This window comes from Lithobates pipiens, unplaced genomic scaffold (genome assembly GCF_037356315.1).
Source record: "Lithobates pipiens isolate NorthernLeopardFrog02 unplaced genomic scaffold, aLitPip1_a1.2 Scaffold_18, whole genome shotgun sequence".
NCBI classification, from domain to species: Eukaryota; Metazoa; Chordata; class Amphibia; order Anura; family Ranidae; genus Lithobates; species Lithobates pipiens.
In genome coordinates this window covers 632,198,730-632,217,476 of record NW_027507758.1, presented here as the reverse complement: position 1 = coordinate 632,217,476, position 18,747 = coordinate 632,198,730, and the positions used below count along the sequence as shown (strand labels likewise).

Genomic DNA, 18,747 nt, shown 5'->3' with positions numbered 1-18,747 from the left:
GTGTGTGAAGATGGGACTTCAGTGAAAAACATTTCCCACATTCAGGACAGGAATACGGCTTCTCTCCTGTGTGAGATCTTTTATGAATATTAAGAAGGGATTTTAAATGGAAACACTTCCCACACTCAGTACAGGAAAACCTCCTATCTGTTGGAAGGACGGCCCCGTCCCTCACAGTCTGAGGTTCCTCAGGATAAGAGGAATACGATGGTCCATCTACACTGTGTGGTGCCGGATGGACATTTGAGGTAGTCGGGTTTTCTCCTGGACTATACTGTGTGATGTCCTCATCTTCTACTTTACAGTCTGGAGACAAAGTGAGACAATCCTCTGAGGTTTTCCTCATCTCCCGTCCATCTACTAAAATAGAGAAATACAAAGATTATTACTAGACATGAGCTGATTGGTTCCCCTAAACCAGGACTCCGCCCACATCAGACAGCTTTGTAATGATTATTTTTATAATTGATAAGTTGCCTGATTATTGTTTCGACTAATTGGATAAAAACCTAAAAAAAAGGTTGGTGTATAATTTAGTTAATATTCTTGAAAATCTATATACAGCGGTAAATATAAATATCCAGATATATAGTTGGATATTTAATCCTCTCTGAGAATAACAAACAGATAGATGTATTATTAGAGGTGAATCTGCTACATATCAGAATCAGAGCTCAATATTATTAAAATGTAAAAAAGAGGTAAAATGCTGTTTTGCAGATGATCAGACAGGAGTGTAATATAATATGATGGATGACAGACTCCCTTGTCATAGACAGGTAGGTGGGTACAAGCTCCCTGCACCTGATGTCACTTATGCTGGCCGTACACAAACTCATTTTTCTTTCAACAAAACATTCATCCAATTTTCTAACCATTAGTGGGGTCAAATCGGCGTTCATTTTCGTAAAATTTGAAGGAGAAGAACAGAAAAATGTTCTCGATCAAACAAATTTTCACAATTGTGTATGTGGTTGTGATCAGAAGTTACATTAATTTTATAACTGAATTAAAAGCAAGTGGAATTTTCAAACTACACTTATCCATTCATCGAATGTACAAATCATTTTCATACAAATATTTGTGTGAATATTCTCGTCAAAAAACTGATCCGTGTATGGCCAGCATAGGACATTTAGTAGCAGCAGCATGAATTTTTTTCAATCATCTGTTATGATGGGGTTAAAAAAATATTCCTTTATAGTACAAAAACAGCAGATAATCAGTACAATAAGGGATCCATTTATACTGTGAAATAGTGAAAGTAATATATCTTATATCATATATATAATACTAAAGATACCCAGAAGTAGGATATATGGGGATGTTACCTGGGAGTCACACATGAAGATATATGAAGATTAGAGGGAAAAAAAACTTTTATATTAAAGTAGTACTGAAAGCTGAGACTTTTTTTCATGGATATAATAATTTTATATATAATGCACAATACTGGAAATCTTTTACTTTAACCACTTGCCCACCGGGCACTTATACCACCTTCTTGCCCAGACCAATTTTCAGCTTTAAGTGATCTCACACTTTGAATGACAATTAGTCATGTAAAATTGTACCCATATGACATTTTTGTAATTTTTTTTCACACAAATAGAGCTTTCTTTTGGTGGTATTTGATCACCACTGTTTTATTTTTTATTTTTTGCACTATACATGCAATTTTTATCATTAAATACTATCAATATTGCGGCGAGCACTATGTTGCATCCTTTATGATTGCATGAACCACGTGACCCTGGAGATATTAACGCATATTAGTTGCTTTCCCCTGCTGTATCCTGATTGGCCGGGATTTGCTGTGTACCATCCATAAGGGAAGGCGTATTTGACACTCTATAACTAAAGGGTCCCCTCGGTAAGGTGAGAGGCCATCTTTAATATTGGTGGAGGCTTCACACATACCCAAGGAGTTACCTGCATGTTGCATCTATATATCATCACTGAAGATCACATGGATGGTGTTCTATTGTTTGATATGTGGACTGGATTTTAGTGCTGCACCATCTATTTTATATGTTGGCATGTATGATGATGTATGGAATCAACACGAATAAGTAAAATGTCACAATCCCCTAGGGGTAATTATTAATAATAATAATAATAATAATAATAATAATCATAATAAAACCGATTACGGTGAAATATTTAGGATACAGAATGTAATCATAAAGCGTCAATATATATAATAATAATAAATGTAATAGCAAATGATTAATGAATGAACATGATTTGTGACAAGCAAAGTAAATGACAAATAATCAAATACATACAGATAATTCATACATGATTTACATGATATATGGAATTTATAAAGGTTGTAATATTATACGGTTATCAGGGCAAACTTGTACTTGGCACTCATAGATGAGCACTCAATGCGTTTCATGGCCTCTTGCCAATCGTCAGGAGTTGGATGCATGAATGAGCTAAAAATTGAATAGATAAATTATTGGAGTTATCTATAGGGATCCACTATTCCCCATAAATGAAAGAAAAAAGGCAGAAAGGAGAAGACAGAAGCACTAACAATGTTACTTACAAAGCAGCCCATAAGTTATGGCCAGCTCCAGGGAATTGGAATAGAGTGGTGGCCCGACATAGGTGGTCCCAACTGGGGTTGAGGCGGGAGATCCTTGAAACAGGACCCATGGAAACCCGTGGCCAGGGAGCAGGTCGGACAGTCACTCCACAATGCTTTATTGTGAAATGTGTGCATAATTAGCATCTGCCCAAATCTGTGTGCAAATATAAAGTAAAATAACGAGGAGCAATCAATACAAAATGATGTGTTGCTTGACTAGTGTGAGTGTAAGGTAAGTGTGAGTATGAGTGCGTGCAGAAATAATGAAATATGAAAAAGACAAGGGATCCCTTAATTGGTGGACTTTTAAGGCAAAAGTTTATTTTTATTTTTAAAACAAAATACATAAAGTGCTTGAACATTACTCAAAATGAGTACAGTATGTAGATAACTATAGTTATATGGTTTCTCAGACCCAACGCGTTTCACAGACTGTAATTCCCTCCTTCTTCAGGGGTGAGAGTATGAGAAACCATATTTCAAGAAATAGTGAGACAACATATCAAGAAACAGATCGTGGTACTTAATAATATATAATGACAATAACAATGGATGTGAACAAGACTTACAGATGCTCAAGCGATGTGTGCAAAGACACTTCAATAGTTTGACATTTTAAAACCATATGCTGGGACACAGGTGCTCCCGAAACTTCAGGGATCCCCAGAGAGCATGCACAGATGGTGAGAAATCTATACCAGTGAACTGGCAGAAAACCTGCAAGATGTCTAAGTGGCACATCCCCCTCCTCCACAATTAGGGAGGGTTGCATGCATACCATAAAAGGTCTGGGGTGCCCGAGGACACACTGGGGTCGGTAATAACAGGGAGAGCCCTATAAAGTAAAATTAATTGTAAATAAAATATATGGAAAGGTGGACAGATTATCACTTTTAGAGTACAGTTTTAGTTTAATTAAACATAATAAATTCAAATACCTGTGGGTGTTTGCCTACTGCCTGCACTGAGGGCCTGTGGTTTTATGGAAACGCAGCACTAGAGAATATTGAATGAATAAAATTATTATATGGGGGGGTGACCGGAAGCCGACCTGGAAGGAAGCACTGTGTCATAGGATGCGCACAGGTAAAGCGCTCTGGCGCACAGCTGTGTGCAACAGGAATAAACGAAAGCACACACACACAGGGTGTGACCCCTCGCTGACCTATAAAGGAAGTGAGGTCATCCAAACACGCTGCTGGTTTGTCTTCAGCTTCCTGTGTTTCCACATGTGTTCCTGTGATCTCTATTACTTGTTTTTGACCCGGATTGCCTCATTGACCTCGCTGACCTTCTCCTGACCCGACCCCTGGCTTGTCTTGGATTATCCTTCTGTCTCAGCGTTCCTGGTACTTGTTGTCTGGACTGTGTTTGACCCCTGGCCTGTCTCCTGGATTCCCTCTTTGCTTTACGGACTTGTTACCCTGCTTCTGGACCTTCCCACTGGACATCACCTTCAGCTCTGCTCAAGCTACCTGCTGATCTTCTAGCAAGTGACTGTCCTACTGGTCGCTTGTGCCTCTTGGTGCAACCACCCTCTGTGCCACCTTCAGGGGTGGTCTGCGCCGAGTCGCAACAGCGACCGCTCTCAGCATCTTGGCCTCGGTGAGTACATTTATATGATAGTACAAACCAGCCATGACAGAGGCTAACAGAGCGGGTTCTCCATTAGAAGTCCTGTGCCAGCAAGTCTCTGCACTCACAGAAGCAGTACAGAAACTACAGGATGGCTATGCACAGATCGACAGCAGGCTTCAGCGACTAGCCACAGCTCCGGCATCCACAAATCCTACGCAGGCCTCAGCGAGCGTTGCCTCCACACCTCATGTCCAGCCTCCACCTGGTATGATGATGGCAGTACCCGAACCGCGAGTACCCACGCCTGAGCGATTTTCAGGCGACCGAAAGAAATTCAGAGCTTTTAATAATGCATGTTCCTTGTACTTGGCTTTGCAACCCAGGACCTTTTCTTCGGAGATCATCAAGGTCGGGTTTATTATCTCTCTTTTGGCTGAGGAACCCCAGGCCTGGGCCCATAGCCTTATGGAACAGAGAAGCCCCTTGTTGAACTCCATGGACACCTTCTTTGAGGCCATGGGACAATTATATGATGACCCTCAGCGTACTGCCACGGCTGAGGCTACCCTGCATGCTCTCTCACAGGGGAGAAGACCGGTGGAGGACTACACCGTTGAGTTTCGCAAGTGGTCAGCTGACACTGGCTGGAACGAGGCGGCCCTGCGTTATCAATACAGGTTAGGGCTCTCCGAGAACCTAAAGGACAAGTTGGCCCGAGTAGAGACTCCTGCCTCCCTGGAGGAATTAATCCAGTTGGCCACAAAACTGGACAGACGGATGCGCGAGCGGCGCTCCGAACGCCTCCAGGCCCCCCGGCATAGTTGGATGCTTCCTAAGGCCACTGTCCCGTATCCGCCCATCCCGGTTCCTTCAGGTCCCTCAGCTTCGGAAGGGGAGCCCATGCAGCTAGGTTTGGTCCGTCCTCGTCTCACCCCAGAAGAGCGACAACGAAGACGCCAAGCCAATCTGTGCTTATACTGTGGGGGGCTTGGACATTTCATTCACAGCTGTCCTGTGAGACCCCGTAAGTTGCCCCCACGGTGTATAATGAACTACCAGAGTGTTGGTCCTGCTCAAACTTATGTAACTCTCTCTGTTTCCCTACAGCTGGCAGAAGAGAAGATCCCACTCCCAGCCGTGATTGACTCAGGGGCATGTAGTTGCTTTTTGGACATCTCCCTTGCACAGCAATTACGCATTCCAAGCCAGAATAAAGCGACACACCTTCTAGTCCATTTAGCTGATGGATCTCTGCCACTCTCAGGTCCAGTAACACAGGAGACACTACCCTTGCTTACTATTACAGACTCAGGCCATAGAGAACTCCTACGCTTTGATCTCATATCATCTCCCATGTTCCCTATCATCCTGGGACTTCCTTGGTTGCAGGCTCACGATCCCCAGATCAGTTGGAGCAAGAAGGAAGTGTCCTTTACATCCGCCTACTGTATGCAGCATTGTTTTGTTTCCATTCCAGCTCCTTGTATGACCGTGGCCCCCACCACTAATCACCTTCAGCACATTCCTCAGGTCTACTCCGAGTTTAAGGATGTCTTTGATAAAAAGAAGGCTGACCATCTACCACCACACAGACCATATGATTGCCCCATTGAACTGTTACCTGGCTCTGAGATCCCTTTTGGACGAATATTCCCCTTATCCGAGACTGAACTAAAGGCTCTCAAAGCCTACATTGATAAAAATCTTGAAAAGGGGTTCATTCGCCCATCTTCTTCGCCAGCAGGGGCGGGTATTTTCTTCGTGGGAAAAAAGGACGGATCCCTTAGGCCATGTGTTGACTACAGGGAACTTAATAAAGTCACAATCAAAAATCGCTATCCACTTCCACTCATCCCTGAGTTATTCCAGCGCTTAGGATCTGCCAAAGTATTTTCCAAACTGGACTTACGGGGGGCCTACAATCTCATTAGAATCCGTGCTGGGGATGAATGGAAGACAGCCTTCAGATCGAGATTTGGCCATTATGAATATCTTGTTATGCCCTTTGGCCTGTGCAATGCCCCGGCCACATTTCAGCATCTAGTAAATGATATCTTCAGAGACTATCTTGATGATTTTATAGTGGTATATTTAGATGATATCCTTATTTTCTCTGCTTCTCTTGAACTCCACAGGGTCCACGTGCGGAAAGTCCTCACCATCCTCCGACAACATCGGCTGTACCTTAAGGCGGAGAAATGTGAATTTGAGATAACTACAGTTCAATTCTTAGGATTTGTCATTTCTACCGAGGGCATCTCCATGGATCCCCAAAAGATCAAGGCAATCTTGGAATGGCCTGCTCCAAGGGATAAGAAAGCCGTGCAAAGGTTTATAGGCTTTGCTAACTTTTATCGCAGATTCATCGCCGGGTTCTCTTCAATAGTCGCCCCCATTACTCAGCTGACCCGCCAAAACACACCCAATTTCAGTGGTCTCAAGAAGCCCAAGAAGCCTTTACCAAACTAAAGACCTTGTTCACCTCAGCTCCTATTTTGCGGCATCCCGATCCAGTACTACCATTCGTACTGGAAGTAGATGCCTCCGAGACAGCCACAGGAGCCATCCTCTCACAACGACAAGGGCCCAAAGCTTTGTTACACCCGGTGGCTTTCGCATCTCGGAGGCTGACCCCACCGGAGAGGAATTATGATGTAGGCGACCGAGAACTATTGGCCATCAAGTTCGCTCTGGAGGAGTGGAGATACCTCTTGGAAGGAGCCACTCATCCCATCACAATATTCACAGATCACAAGAATCTTGAATATCTGCGGACTGCCAAACGCTTAAGACCCCGTCAAGCCCGTTGGGCGCTTTTCTTTTCAAGATTCCAGTTCCATATCTCGTACCGGCCCGGATCCAAGAACAACAAAGCGGATGCGCTCTCGTGCATGTTCCCTGAGTCTTCCCAGGTAACGGAGCCTAGTACGATCTGGTCGCCTCACAACTTCCTTCTACTCCCACAGCCTGACTTACTTACGGCCATCAAAACCGCTTCAGTCCATTGCAATGACCCAGTCCTATCTACCTTGGAAAAACGTGACAATCTGTTTTGGGCCCGAAACAAGGTCTTCGTTCCCCTTGAGATTAGGACTCAAGTTCTAAGGACTTGTCATGATCACAAATTGGCCGGCCACTTTGGGACACAGAAAACCACGGAACTGAACTGATCTCTCATTCTTTCTGGTGGCCAGGTTGGAGACAGGACTGCCAGACTTACATTGCCTCTTGTGTACCGTGCCAGCGTAGTAAGGGTCCCAAGATCAAGCCCTGGGGCCTGTTAAGGCCTTTGCCCATTCCTGACCGACCTTGGGCAGACGTGTCAATGGATTTTATTGTGGAGCTACCGCCCTCGGAAGGTTTCACCACAATTCTGGTAGTAGTTGACCGTCTTTCAAAGATGGCCCATTTCCTACCTATGGTTGGTACCCCCTCTGCTCTGGAAACTGCCAATCTCTTTATTAAGGAGGTTGTCAGGCTCCATGGGGTTCCCAGCAGTATCACGTCAGATAGAGGTCCACAGTTCACCTCTCGATTTTGGAGATAACTCTGCAAGATACTGGAAATCAAGATCTGTTTGTCATCGGCATATCACCCCCAAAGTAGCGGGCAAACTGAACGGGCAAATCAAACCCTTGAGCAGTATCTTCGCTGCTTTTGTTCAGGATCTCAAAATGATTGGTCGGCCCTATTGCCATATGCAGAATTCGCCTATAATAATTCAATTCACAAAACTACCAATCAGACTCCCTTTTGGATCAACTGTGGGTTTCACCCTTCTTTCCTCCCGAACTCCATCCCAGAATCCACTGTTCCTGCGGTCCAAGATCGGATAGCCGCCATCCAATCTAATTTCCAAAGGATCCAGGAGACCATACAGAAGGCCCAGGATGATTACAAGAAATACCATGATAGGGAAAGGAAGGAGAACCCTACCTTTAAAATTGGCGAGGAAGTCTGGCTATCTGCCACTAATCTCAAACTTCCTTGTCCCACACGCAAGCTGGGTCCCAGATTCATAGGACCATTCAAAATCAAAAGGGTAATAAATCCTGTAGCCTTTGAACTAGCTCTCCCTGAATCATACAGGATACACCCTGTTTTTCATGCCTCCCTTTTGAAGCCATTGGTTCCTAGTCCTTTTCCTGGAAGAGAAGTGCCTCCTCCTCCACCCATCAAGATCGATGGAGAAGATGAATTTGAAGTGGAAGCTTTACTAGGATGCAGAAAAGTCGGTAGACAAATACAATACCTGGTAAAATGGAAGGGGTACCCTTCAGAAGATAACTCCTGGGAACCATCCAAGAACCTTCATGCTCCTAAATTAATAAAGACTTTCCATCAGCAACATCCAGAATTGATGGCTAGCTTGGGCGTCCGGAGGCCGCCCCTCGGGGGGGGGGGGGGGGGGGGCACTGTCATAGGATGCGCACAGGTAAAGCGCTCTGGCGCACAGCTGTGTGCAACAGGAATAAACGAAAGCACACACACACACAGGGTGTGACCCCTCGCTGACCTATAAAGGAAGTGAGGTCATCCAAACACACTGCTGGTTTGTCTTCAGCTTCCTGTGTTTCCACATGTGTTCCCGTGATCTCTATTACTTGTTTTTGACCCAGATTGCCTCATCGACCTCGCTGACCTTCTCCTGACCCGACCCCTGGCTTGTCTTGGATTATCCTTCTGTCTCAGCGTTCCTGGTACTTGTTGTCTGGACTGTGTTTGACCCCCTGGCCTGTCTCCTGGATTCCCTCTTTGCTTTACGGACTTGTTACCCTGCTTCTGGACCTTCCCACTGGACATCACCTTCAGCTCTGCTCAAGCTACCTGCTGATCTTCTAGCAAGTGACTGTCCTACTGGTAGCTTGTGCCTCTTGGTGCAACCACCCTCTGTGCCACCTTCAGGGGTGGTCTGCGCCGAGTCGCAACAGCGACCGCTCTCGGCATCTTGGCCTCGGTGAGTACATTTATATGATACACTGACTGAGAGCTCTCCTCCAGCCCGCAGCAAACAGGCAGAAAATCGGGGGTACAAAGCACCGATCCATGGGAGGATTGCGCACCACCAGATCCTCCTCAGCCCGAGGATAGTTACAGCCCCCACCGGGCGCCGCCACGTCCTTTAGGGACTATTTTAAACCGTCCGGAATGTCACCGGGCGGGAGCAGCAAAATGGCGCCGGCTCCCAACAACGGGCCTCCACACCGCCACCCCCGCAGCTGCCTCCAAGCCCCGCCGAGCTTCAACAGGTGGTGAGTGACCGGCAATACTCATCCCACATCCCGCACAAAACACAGGGCGAGAAGGCTGAAGCCCAGCCACTGCCACAGTACACACAGTGTACAGAGGCCTTCCCCTGGCTGCTGAGAACAGCATCAGACCCGGGCATCTCCGACACGGGGTGTTTCTCCCCCTCCCCACCAGATGTTACGGAGGACTTTCAGGCCCTCCCAGGCCCCACGCACTTAAGGGGAGCAATTCCACGCTGCCTGGCAGGCCTCGGCCCTCCCTAAGGCCCAAAGGCCTTCATGTTCCAGGGAACTCAGCCTAACTAGGGGGCATGCAGCAACCCCCCCTCCTGCGCCCAAGTGACACAAGCCCATGCACAGCATCTGAGGGGCAGCCCACCGGACCCCACACCGCGTTCTCCCCACGCTACCTCCTGGACTGAGCCCTGGGACCCCCCTCTCAAGCCCAAGGAACCCCCGACAAAGGAACGCACCCTACATCCACTGCCTTCCCACTTACCTCCAGGACAGGATGGAGAGATTTACTCCCCCTGGCTGTCCTACCTACAAGCCATCCCAACCAAGGATGGTTTTAAACAGCTTATAGCTGATGTGAAGGCCACCTACCGCACTGAGATCAAGACCCTACATGCAGGCCTTAAACATTTAGCTGACAGGAAATAGCAGAGGAGGAAATACAAGAGACTAAACTGGCAGTACATCAAACCCAGATACAGGGCTCAGATCATTGCCTTATGCTACAAGACATGCAACGCCACGTGGAAGATCTGGATAATAGAGGCCGCAGGAACAATATCCGTGTGCGAGACCTACCCGAAAAAGAGGGGACTGAAGACCTGCAAGCCTCACTTCAGGCACTATTTAATGAAATTCTGGGCGAAGACCCAGACAAACATATAGAGATGGACAGAGCCCACTGTGCCCTCTGACCCAAAGGCCCTGCCAAGAGACGTTATCTGCAGAGTACACTCCTACCCACTGAAAGAGGACATTATGCTTAAATCCCGCTCCATCCGCAACCTAGCCTTTGACAACTCCTCAGTGCAGATCTACCCAGACCTATCCTGGATTACACTCCAAAAGCGCAGATTGCTGCAATCTCTCCTACACACCTTACAGGAAAAGAAAGTGGTCTACAGATGGGGTTACCCCTTCAGTTTAACCGCTAAACACCAGGGGAAATCTGCCGTCCTAGGTTACCTGGAAGACTTGGATTCCTTCTGTGACATCTTGGGAATACCTATCCCCCAACTACCTGAATGGGACCTGGTAGCAACCCCCCCTCCTCCGCCGGTGGCTGTCAGAAAGTCCAAACCAAACGTCACAGGGGACCGGATCCCTCCCACAGATCACCCAAACACAAAACAAACTGACCCCCCCAGAAGATGCCTACCTGGCACCCGACAGCACTTTACATCCCTTTACTTGAAAGCCCGGATGGGCCACACCATGCTTAAACTCACTCCCAAAAAGATCACACACCCCATTGAGCGGAAATTCCCCCCCCCCCCCCCCCCCCGAATGCCTAAACTTTTTTTTTTCTTTTTTTTTTTTTCTTTGAGAAAAAATATGTAAAAATATAAAAATAAAAAATGAAAAAATTGAAAAAAATGTTCTATGTGTATAAAAGCAGTGCTCAATATGTAAAGTTCTGCTGGACTCTTATAGTATTTTTTTTTTTTTTTTTTTATATTAATCTTTATTAGAAATTTTTTTTCATATATTGTACAAACATCCTTTTAAACATTTTAACAATAACCCAATAATACCAATAATCCAATATCGGTTCCTTCCATTCCAGAGTCTGGGATTTTAGAAAGATGGGGGGGTCATATTTATATTTCCATACTCCAAAAAAAGAAAAAAAAAAACAATGAAATAACAAGATAAGAACTATATTTAAGCAATACCATAATGACCCCCTCAACTATATTTCCACTACCTTCATTTTTCCTATTAGTTTAACCCTCCCTCCTTTACTCCCCCTCTATCCCTTCCTCCCCCCTCCCCCCCCCACTAGTTCTATATTTGTACTTCTACCCTCCCGTGCTTCTCTCTTCTTTCCTTATCACCATTCTCTTTAAAACTAATTACATATTACAACTCCCCTATTCTTCTCTTCCCTACTCCCTCCCACCTCCCCCCCCCCCACCTCATCTTCTTGTAGTTCTTATAATCTATATTGGGGTATGCATCTCCTCTAGCCAGTCTTGCCAGTTTTTATTAAACTCCTTTAAATTATTTCGTTTTGCATATACTGCCCTCTCCTTACATAGATACTCATTTACAGCTCTCACCCAGTCTTCTACTGTGGGGGCTAAGTTTGATTGCCATCTTCTAGTGATCATCCTCCTAGCTTGAAATAAACATCTTAAAATTACAATGGTAACTCCCCTTTTCTCTACTCTCTCATTTCTGTATCCTAAAATACACGCCACCGCATTTGGTTCTATTACCGTCTCGAAAATTCTACTTAGTGTCTCTACTACTCCTTTCCAATATCGGAATAGTTTAGGACACTTCCAGAGCATATGTATTAAGTTTCCCAACCCCCCACACCTAGGACAACTGTCATCTGCTCTTTTACCGAATCTAAATAGTCTCTGGGGAGTATAGTACGCTCTATTAATCACCATCAGGTGTGATATCTTATGAGGGGGAGAGACCGAAACCTTTGGACATAACTCTAGTATCGTTTTCCATTGTGCCTGTGTTATATTACCTACATCTTGCTCCCATTTCTCCTTCTCAACCCTACTTTTCCTCTCACCATTAATCTGTTTATCTAATTGGGAATAGAGTTTTGATATTAATCCTTTAGTGGATCCTACTTGCGCTACCAGTTGTATCAACGGCAGTTCTTCCCACACTAATAACTGGTTTCCAACCTGTGCCTTTATAGCGTGCCTCACTTGTATATACTGTATGCATATAGTGAGTTTTGTGAGATCTTAAATTCTGTTTGTAGTTCCTCAAAAGTTTTAATACCCGTGCCTCTATATAAATGGTATAACCTTACGATTCCACATTTTTCCCAATTCTGAAATTTTACCGACTCGCCATAATTCTTGTAGCTTCTTGTTATTCCATAGAGGGGTGTATTTAGTTATTTCCCTGTATCCCATTTTTTTTTTAACCATATGCCATATCTTTAACATCATTTTTACTGTAGGACATTTGTACTGGAATGAATCTGCTTCTAAGGTCTCGATCAGCGTCCTATGTGGCGAACCTGTTAACACCAGTCTCCCGTTTGGGCTTCCTCCATTCACCACTTCAATTCCCCCTAACTGTTGAAGTTGTGCTGACCAAAAATAACACTCTGGGTATGGGACTGCGAAGCCCCCCTCCTCTACCGGTAGCTGAAGTACCCGCAGACGCAATCTGGCCTGTCCCCCCTTCCATATTAATTCCCTAAACAACATCTCGATCTTATTAAACCAGCTTCTATTAATCCATATCGGGGTGTTATGCAATATATAAAGAAGTTGGGGCATCCAAATCATTTTTATCAAATTACATCTGCCAGCCACCGACAGAGGAAGTCGCCTCCATATAGCAGTTTTTTGTTTAAACTTAGCTAATAAGGGGGCTAAATTATAACTTATAAATTGCTTGGGATCCTTAGTCAGAGTAATTCCTAGATATTTCAATTTGTCCACTATTACCATTTGGGGTACTCCTAGGGCTGTTTGTTGGTCAACTGAGTCCATAGGGAGACATTCCGACTTTTCCCAGTTAATCTCCAACCCAGTAAAACCACCAAATTCCTGCACTATTCCTATTGCTTTTGTCAGGGAATGTCCCATATCTCCCAAAAATAACAGAATATCATCTGCGTAGAGCGCTATTTTTTCCTCCCCAGATTTTCTTAGAAAACCAACTATCTCCCGATTTGCCCTAATTGCACAAGCCAAGGGCTCTATAGCGAGAGCGAAGAGTAGGGGTGACAATGGGCACCCCTGCCTCGTTCCTCTCCCCAGCTCTATTTTATCAGAAAGCTCATTATTGATTTTTAATCTTGCACTGGGTTTATCATATAGCATCCTAATCCAACCAATAAAGGATGGGCCCAAACCAAATTTCTCCAATATTTTCCATATGTAACCCCATTCCACACTGTCAAATGCTTTTGTTACGTCTAGTGCCACTACTGCTCCCGGGGAATCGTTATCTGTTGGAATCTGTAAGTTCAAGAAAGCTCTCCTAATATTCATGCTAGTTGATCTATTAGCTATAAATCCTGTTTGATCCATGTGCACTAATCTTACTATAACTCGGTTGAGTCTGATTGCTAATACTTTAGCCAGTATCTTTGCATCAGTGCACAAAAGAGAAATTGGTCTGTACGCTGCTACATTTAATGGGTCTTTACCTTCCTTATACAACAAAATTATAATTGCCTCCATCATTGATGGAGGCAATTTGCCCTCCCCACTTACTCCTCTTAATGTCTCCAACAGTACAGGGAGCAGTATCTCGCCAAAATTTTTATATACTTCAATCGGGAGACCGTCTGGCCCAGGCGATTTTTGATTTGACATGCTTGTAACTGCTTCCTGAAGTTCTTTCAAAGTGATTGGGGCTTCTAACTCTTCTCTTTCTTCTTGTTTCAAACAAGGTACCTCTAGATGACCCAGGAATGACTCCATCTGCTTATCCATCCCTATTTTCTGTGCGGTGTATAATTTTTTATAATATTCTCTAAATGCTTGACCTATACTCCCAGTTTCCGTTGTGACCACCCCCTCCATTGTTTTAATCATCGGTATTGAAGATGGACCAGAATTGCTCTTCACTAGTTGTGCTAACATTTTTCCCATACTTTCCCCTTCTGCAAAGGAGACTTGACGATAGAACATGCGTTGTATCTCTGCTTTTTTCAAAGCTATTAACCTAAATTCTTCTTGTTTATCTAGCCACAGTTTTTCTTTTTCCAGGGTAGGATCACTGATATAATTCCTTTCAGCCTCTAGCACTTCTCTCCCTATACTTGCCTCCTGCTCTCTTGACTTTCTATTGATTTTTGCAATAGATTGAATCAGGAGTCCCCTCAAGAATGCTTTCAGAGCATCCCATAATATCCCTGGACCTACTGTACCTCGGTTGTTTTTTAAGAATTCTTTTAGTTCCATCTGGATTTTCTCTAGACCTTCTCCTGACTCTTTTTTTATTAGTTCTACCCAAAGAGGGTTCAGTTTCCATACCTTCTGTCCCCTCCGTTCACTCATTTTTAAGGTTGCTATCATTGGGGAATGATCTGATATACCCCTGGGCTGATATTCTATCTTTTCCACCAGCTGTAGGGCCAGGTCATTCCCCAATGTCATATCTATTCTGGACAACGTGGAATGCGAGGCCCAGCGGCAGCTATACTGTCGGGCTCCCGGATTCCCCGTTCTCCATAGATCCAATAGTCCTACTTCTTCCATGTATTGACCCAGCCTCCCATGCCCAGCTGATTCCACCAGTATCTTTTCTGGGAATCTATCCAGTTTAGTATCTAAAACTGTGTTGAAATCCCCTACTATTATAATAGGGATTCCATCTATCCCCAATAAAAATTCATATAATTCAAACAACACTTCCATTCTAAATGGTGGAGGAATATAGATATTTGCCAGTACAAATTCTCTGTTTTCAATTGAACAATGTAAAAATATATATTTACCCTTTTCATCTTGGATGGCTCGCTTACAAGCAAAGTTCACCCCTGTTCTTACCATAACGCTCACCCCTCTACTATATGACGAGTATACAGAGTGGTATTGATATTGATATTTTCTGTTCTGCAGCCGATGCACTGTATCTTTAATCAAGTGCGTCTCCTGCAGACAGACCAGCCCAACTCCGTATCCCTCCATCATAGAAAGCACCGCTTTTTGTTTCACCTGTGTCCCCAGGCCCCTCACATTCCAGGAGCCTATCTTAATTTTCCCGTCCTGCATTCACCAAGTAAACACGCAGAAAAAGAGAAAGAGAGAAAATCAAGGAGGAAGAAGGATATAAGAAGGCAGAGTACATTTCTGGAGAAGGCAAAGATTGAAATCTTCCCATATCCCAATACCTTCCAACTCTTCACTATCTTCTTTATTAAGTTAGACCTGGCTTCCAAGACCTTAATCCACATTAAGATGACATATCTTTTAACCACCACCGCTATTTCATCTATTGTATATCTACTAACGTGAGTTGTGCTATATACTTGTTTACCACAGTTTTTCCCCGTATTACCAATCAGTTTTGCTTGTTTTTTGCCTCTCAGTGTTTTATATTTTTTCTTTATTTGAGTTATCTCCTGAGCCCCATTCAATAATACACACATATATTTTTTTTCCCCCCAACCTTCCCCCTATTTTCCCCTCCCTCCCCACCCCCCCTCCCAACAACCCTCCCCCCACCTACCCAGGTGATATTAAGGGGGCTTCTTAGTGACCTTATTCTACTATTTTCACAACATATATATCTCATATCCCTTCTCCACTCCTGCCGTGTATTACCACACTCCCCCCCCCCCCCCCCCCACAAAAAAAAAAAAAAAAACACACTCACCCCCCCCCCTTCTACCTTCCAACCAGACTCACACTCCTAACCAGGAACCATAGATACTAAAATTTTTCCCTATTTTCTTCTATCCACTTTTCCACTTCCATTGGGGAACTGAAAACCTGAGTATACCCCAATGCATTAATCCGTAACTTTGCAGGATAAAGAAGAGCGTACGTCAATCTAAGTTTCTGTAGCCTACGCTTCACCTGAAAGAACTCTGCCCTTTTTCTCTGAAGTTCTGGGGAAAAATCGGCATATAGTGAGATTCTAACCCCCTTATACAACATATTCCCCATTTCCCTTGCTTTCCGTAACAACACCACTTTATCTTTATAATTTAGTAATTTCATCAATAATGGCCTAGGGCGACTTCCCTCAGGTGGAGCTCTAAAGGGCACTCTGTGCGCCCTTTCTATAGAGAACATTGTTGAGAATGTGTCCCTTCCAAACATATCAATTAATAAGTGTTCCATGAACTCAGCGGGATTTACACCCACGCTTTTTTCAGGGAGACCCACTACACGCACATTGTCCCTCCGAAGTCTATTTTCCATATCGTCCATTTTTATTGTGTATCCTGTAAACTGCTCCTTCAAAGTTTCTAGCTCTTTAGTTAGGAAGGTTGTATCATCTTCTAACCTACTGGTCCTTGTTTCAAGTTCTACCGTCCTCTCCACCACTTTCTGTAAGTCTTGCCTTACCACCAGCAGGTCATCCTTCACTCCCTTCATTTGAGTACACAATTCTTTCAATGAGATGTTACATGCATTTACGGCCATTAACACATCCTTAATAGTAGGCTCTTTTTCCAACGGAAGGGGGTCACCTGTTATAGTCTCTAAATTCTCTAAATTCAATTCCCCTGCACCCGGATTCTTATTAACTGAACATTTTGCCACTGCACCTGCCTGCGAGTTAATATTAGTATTTAAATGTCCCATGCTTTTCCTTTCAGGCAGTATCCCTTGTTGTCCCTTAGTCTGCCCCTTTTTTGGAGGGGTCTGAGATGATTGTGCAGGATTATGAGCGAATTGTTCCAATTTAGCTGCTGTGGCAGACTGTTGCATGCTTTTTTCCCCCCTCTCCTTGGCCGAGCGCAGGTGTTGCATCTTTCTTTCTTTTTCCCCCTTCTCGCCACTTTCCTCCCCCCTCTCTTTGGGTATTTCCTTCTCTATTTATCTTATTCCCATCCGATCTTCAAATCAGTCCTGAATATTGCATTTAACACTTTCTTAACCTTGTGACACAGCCGTCCTCCACCATCACTCATTCAGAGGTTTAATACAGTGTTAGCAATATCTTATACCCAGCTCTCCAGTGTACACTTCATGAATCACATTTAAATCCCTGCTTTTTTACTTCACAGCTGGTGTTTTTTCACATGCACTAATTCAGAAAATCAGTTAGTTTTTCAGGACTGCCACCATCCCTTAATAAATCACTTAGTGCACCAACGGTCTTGCCTTATAGCCATTCCACAGATATTCAACTCCAGCGTCACAGTTTTCCTGGCTTCACTAGCCACCAACTCTTGCCTTTACAGCAGGTAATTAATTGCATACACCGCTTGATTACCATTCGTTCATCTTGGTAGGCAATACGTCCTGGTGAGCAATACAGAGTGATACAGAGCAATGTACTCCAGAGAGAGGAGGGGAAAGAGAAAAAAAAAAAAAACGCTCAGAGACCTCCTCACCCCCAGCCAGCACTCTCCTGTTAGCTTTTGCCTGATTTCAGACACCACAATGTCCACTATATCCGCAGCGTTGTTTTGCCACACCTCATTCCTCTATCTTCTTCTCCCCCCCGCACACCACCGCTTACCTCCCTCCTCCTGTCTCGGCTTGCGGGCGGGCGGGGAGAGCCTCTTGTTGCCAGCTGTATGTAGCGTTGTTCGGCGAGAGTCAGCAAGGTTCGGTGGCTCTGAGGCGGTCGGCGCTGGGGGGTGCTCGTGTGTCCTCGTGTGTCCTCGGTCGTTTTCGTCAGGGACTCGGGACCCGGAAGTGAACGCTGCTCCCCGAGGGCTCGGCTTAGCTCAGCTCCGTAATGCGGCCGTATATAATCATCACTCCTCCCGTCCGGCTTCAACAAGTAACTCCGACCCTCCTCACCGTGCATCCAGCCACAACATCAAGCACGCCACACTCTCCTCATGGGGCCCAGGAGGAGGTAACACACGGCGTCTCACATCCCTCACTCCACCTTACACCTTACACATCCGGTCACGCCCCCCATTGTTGATCGGTGATGCCTAAACTTTATTAATGTTTTATACCATGGGCTGGTCTAGGCTGAGACCCCAGACAGGTTGACCCCTAGGTTACTGACCCCCCCCCCCCCCGTGGTTTACTATCCAATAGTTCCTACCTAGCTTTGGAACCACCGGTGGCTCCCCGACCCGAACTTTCCGGATATCTTAGTCGGGGAGTCCATTAGGAACTATATAGGCCCAGTGACCCCTAGGAACATCTGGCCCTAACTGATGATACTTGTTGTTATAACCATTTATGTTTATGTTTTAACTTTTTCTCTTCTCTCTAGATCTCTTTCTTCCTCCGCACTACAGACGGATCTTTACCAATGGTTTCTGGGGCTGCCGGCCCTCCTCCTGTGGATGCTGCACTCCCAGACTTGGATACACCACCAGCTGACACAGCTAAGTATCACGGACACCCACCTTACACTTGACTATGTAAGGTGAATGTCCATGGCCTAAATTCCAACAAAAAAAGGCATTTGGCGCTCCGAGAGTTCAGACAATCTAGGGCGGAC

The 18,747-nt window shown here is 44.8% G+C and overlaps 1 protein-coding gene across 1 annotated transcript in view; it reads right to left on the bottom strand.

Annotated features, from left to right (window-relative positions):
• Positions 1-18,747, bottom strand: part of LOC143986883 (uncharacterized) — a 171,759-nt gene that overhangs the window by 120,070 nt on the left and 32,942 nt on the right. Inside the window, 1 exon segment of the mRNA XM_077485289.1 lies at positions 141-346. Coding sequence (XP_077341415.1) covers positions 141-346 — 206 coding nt within the window.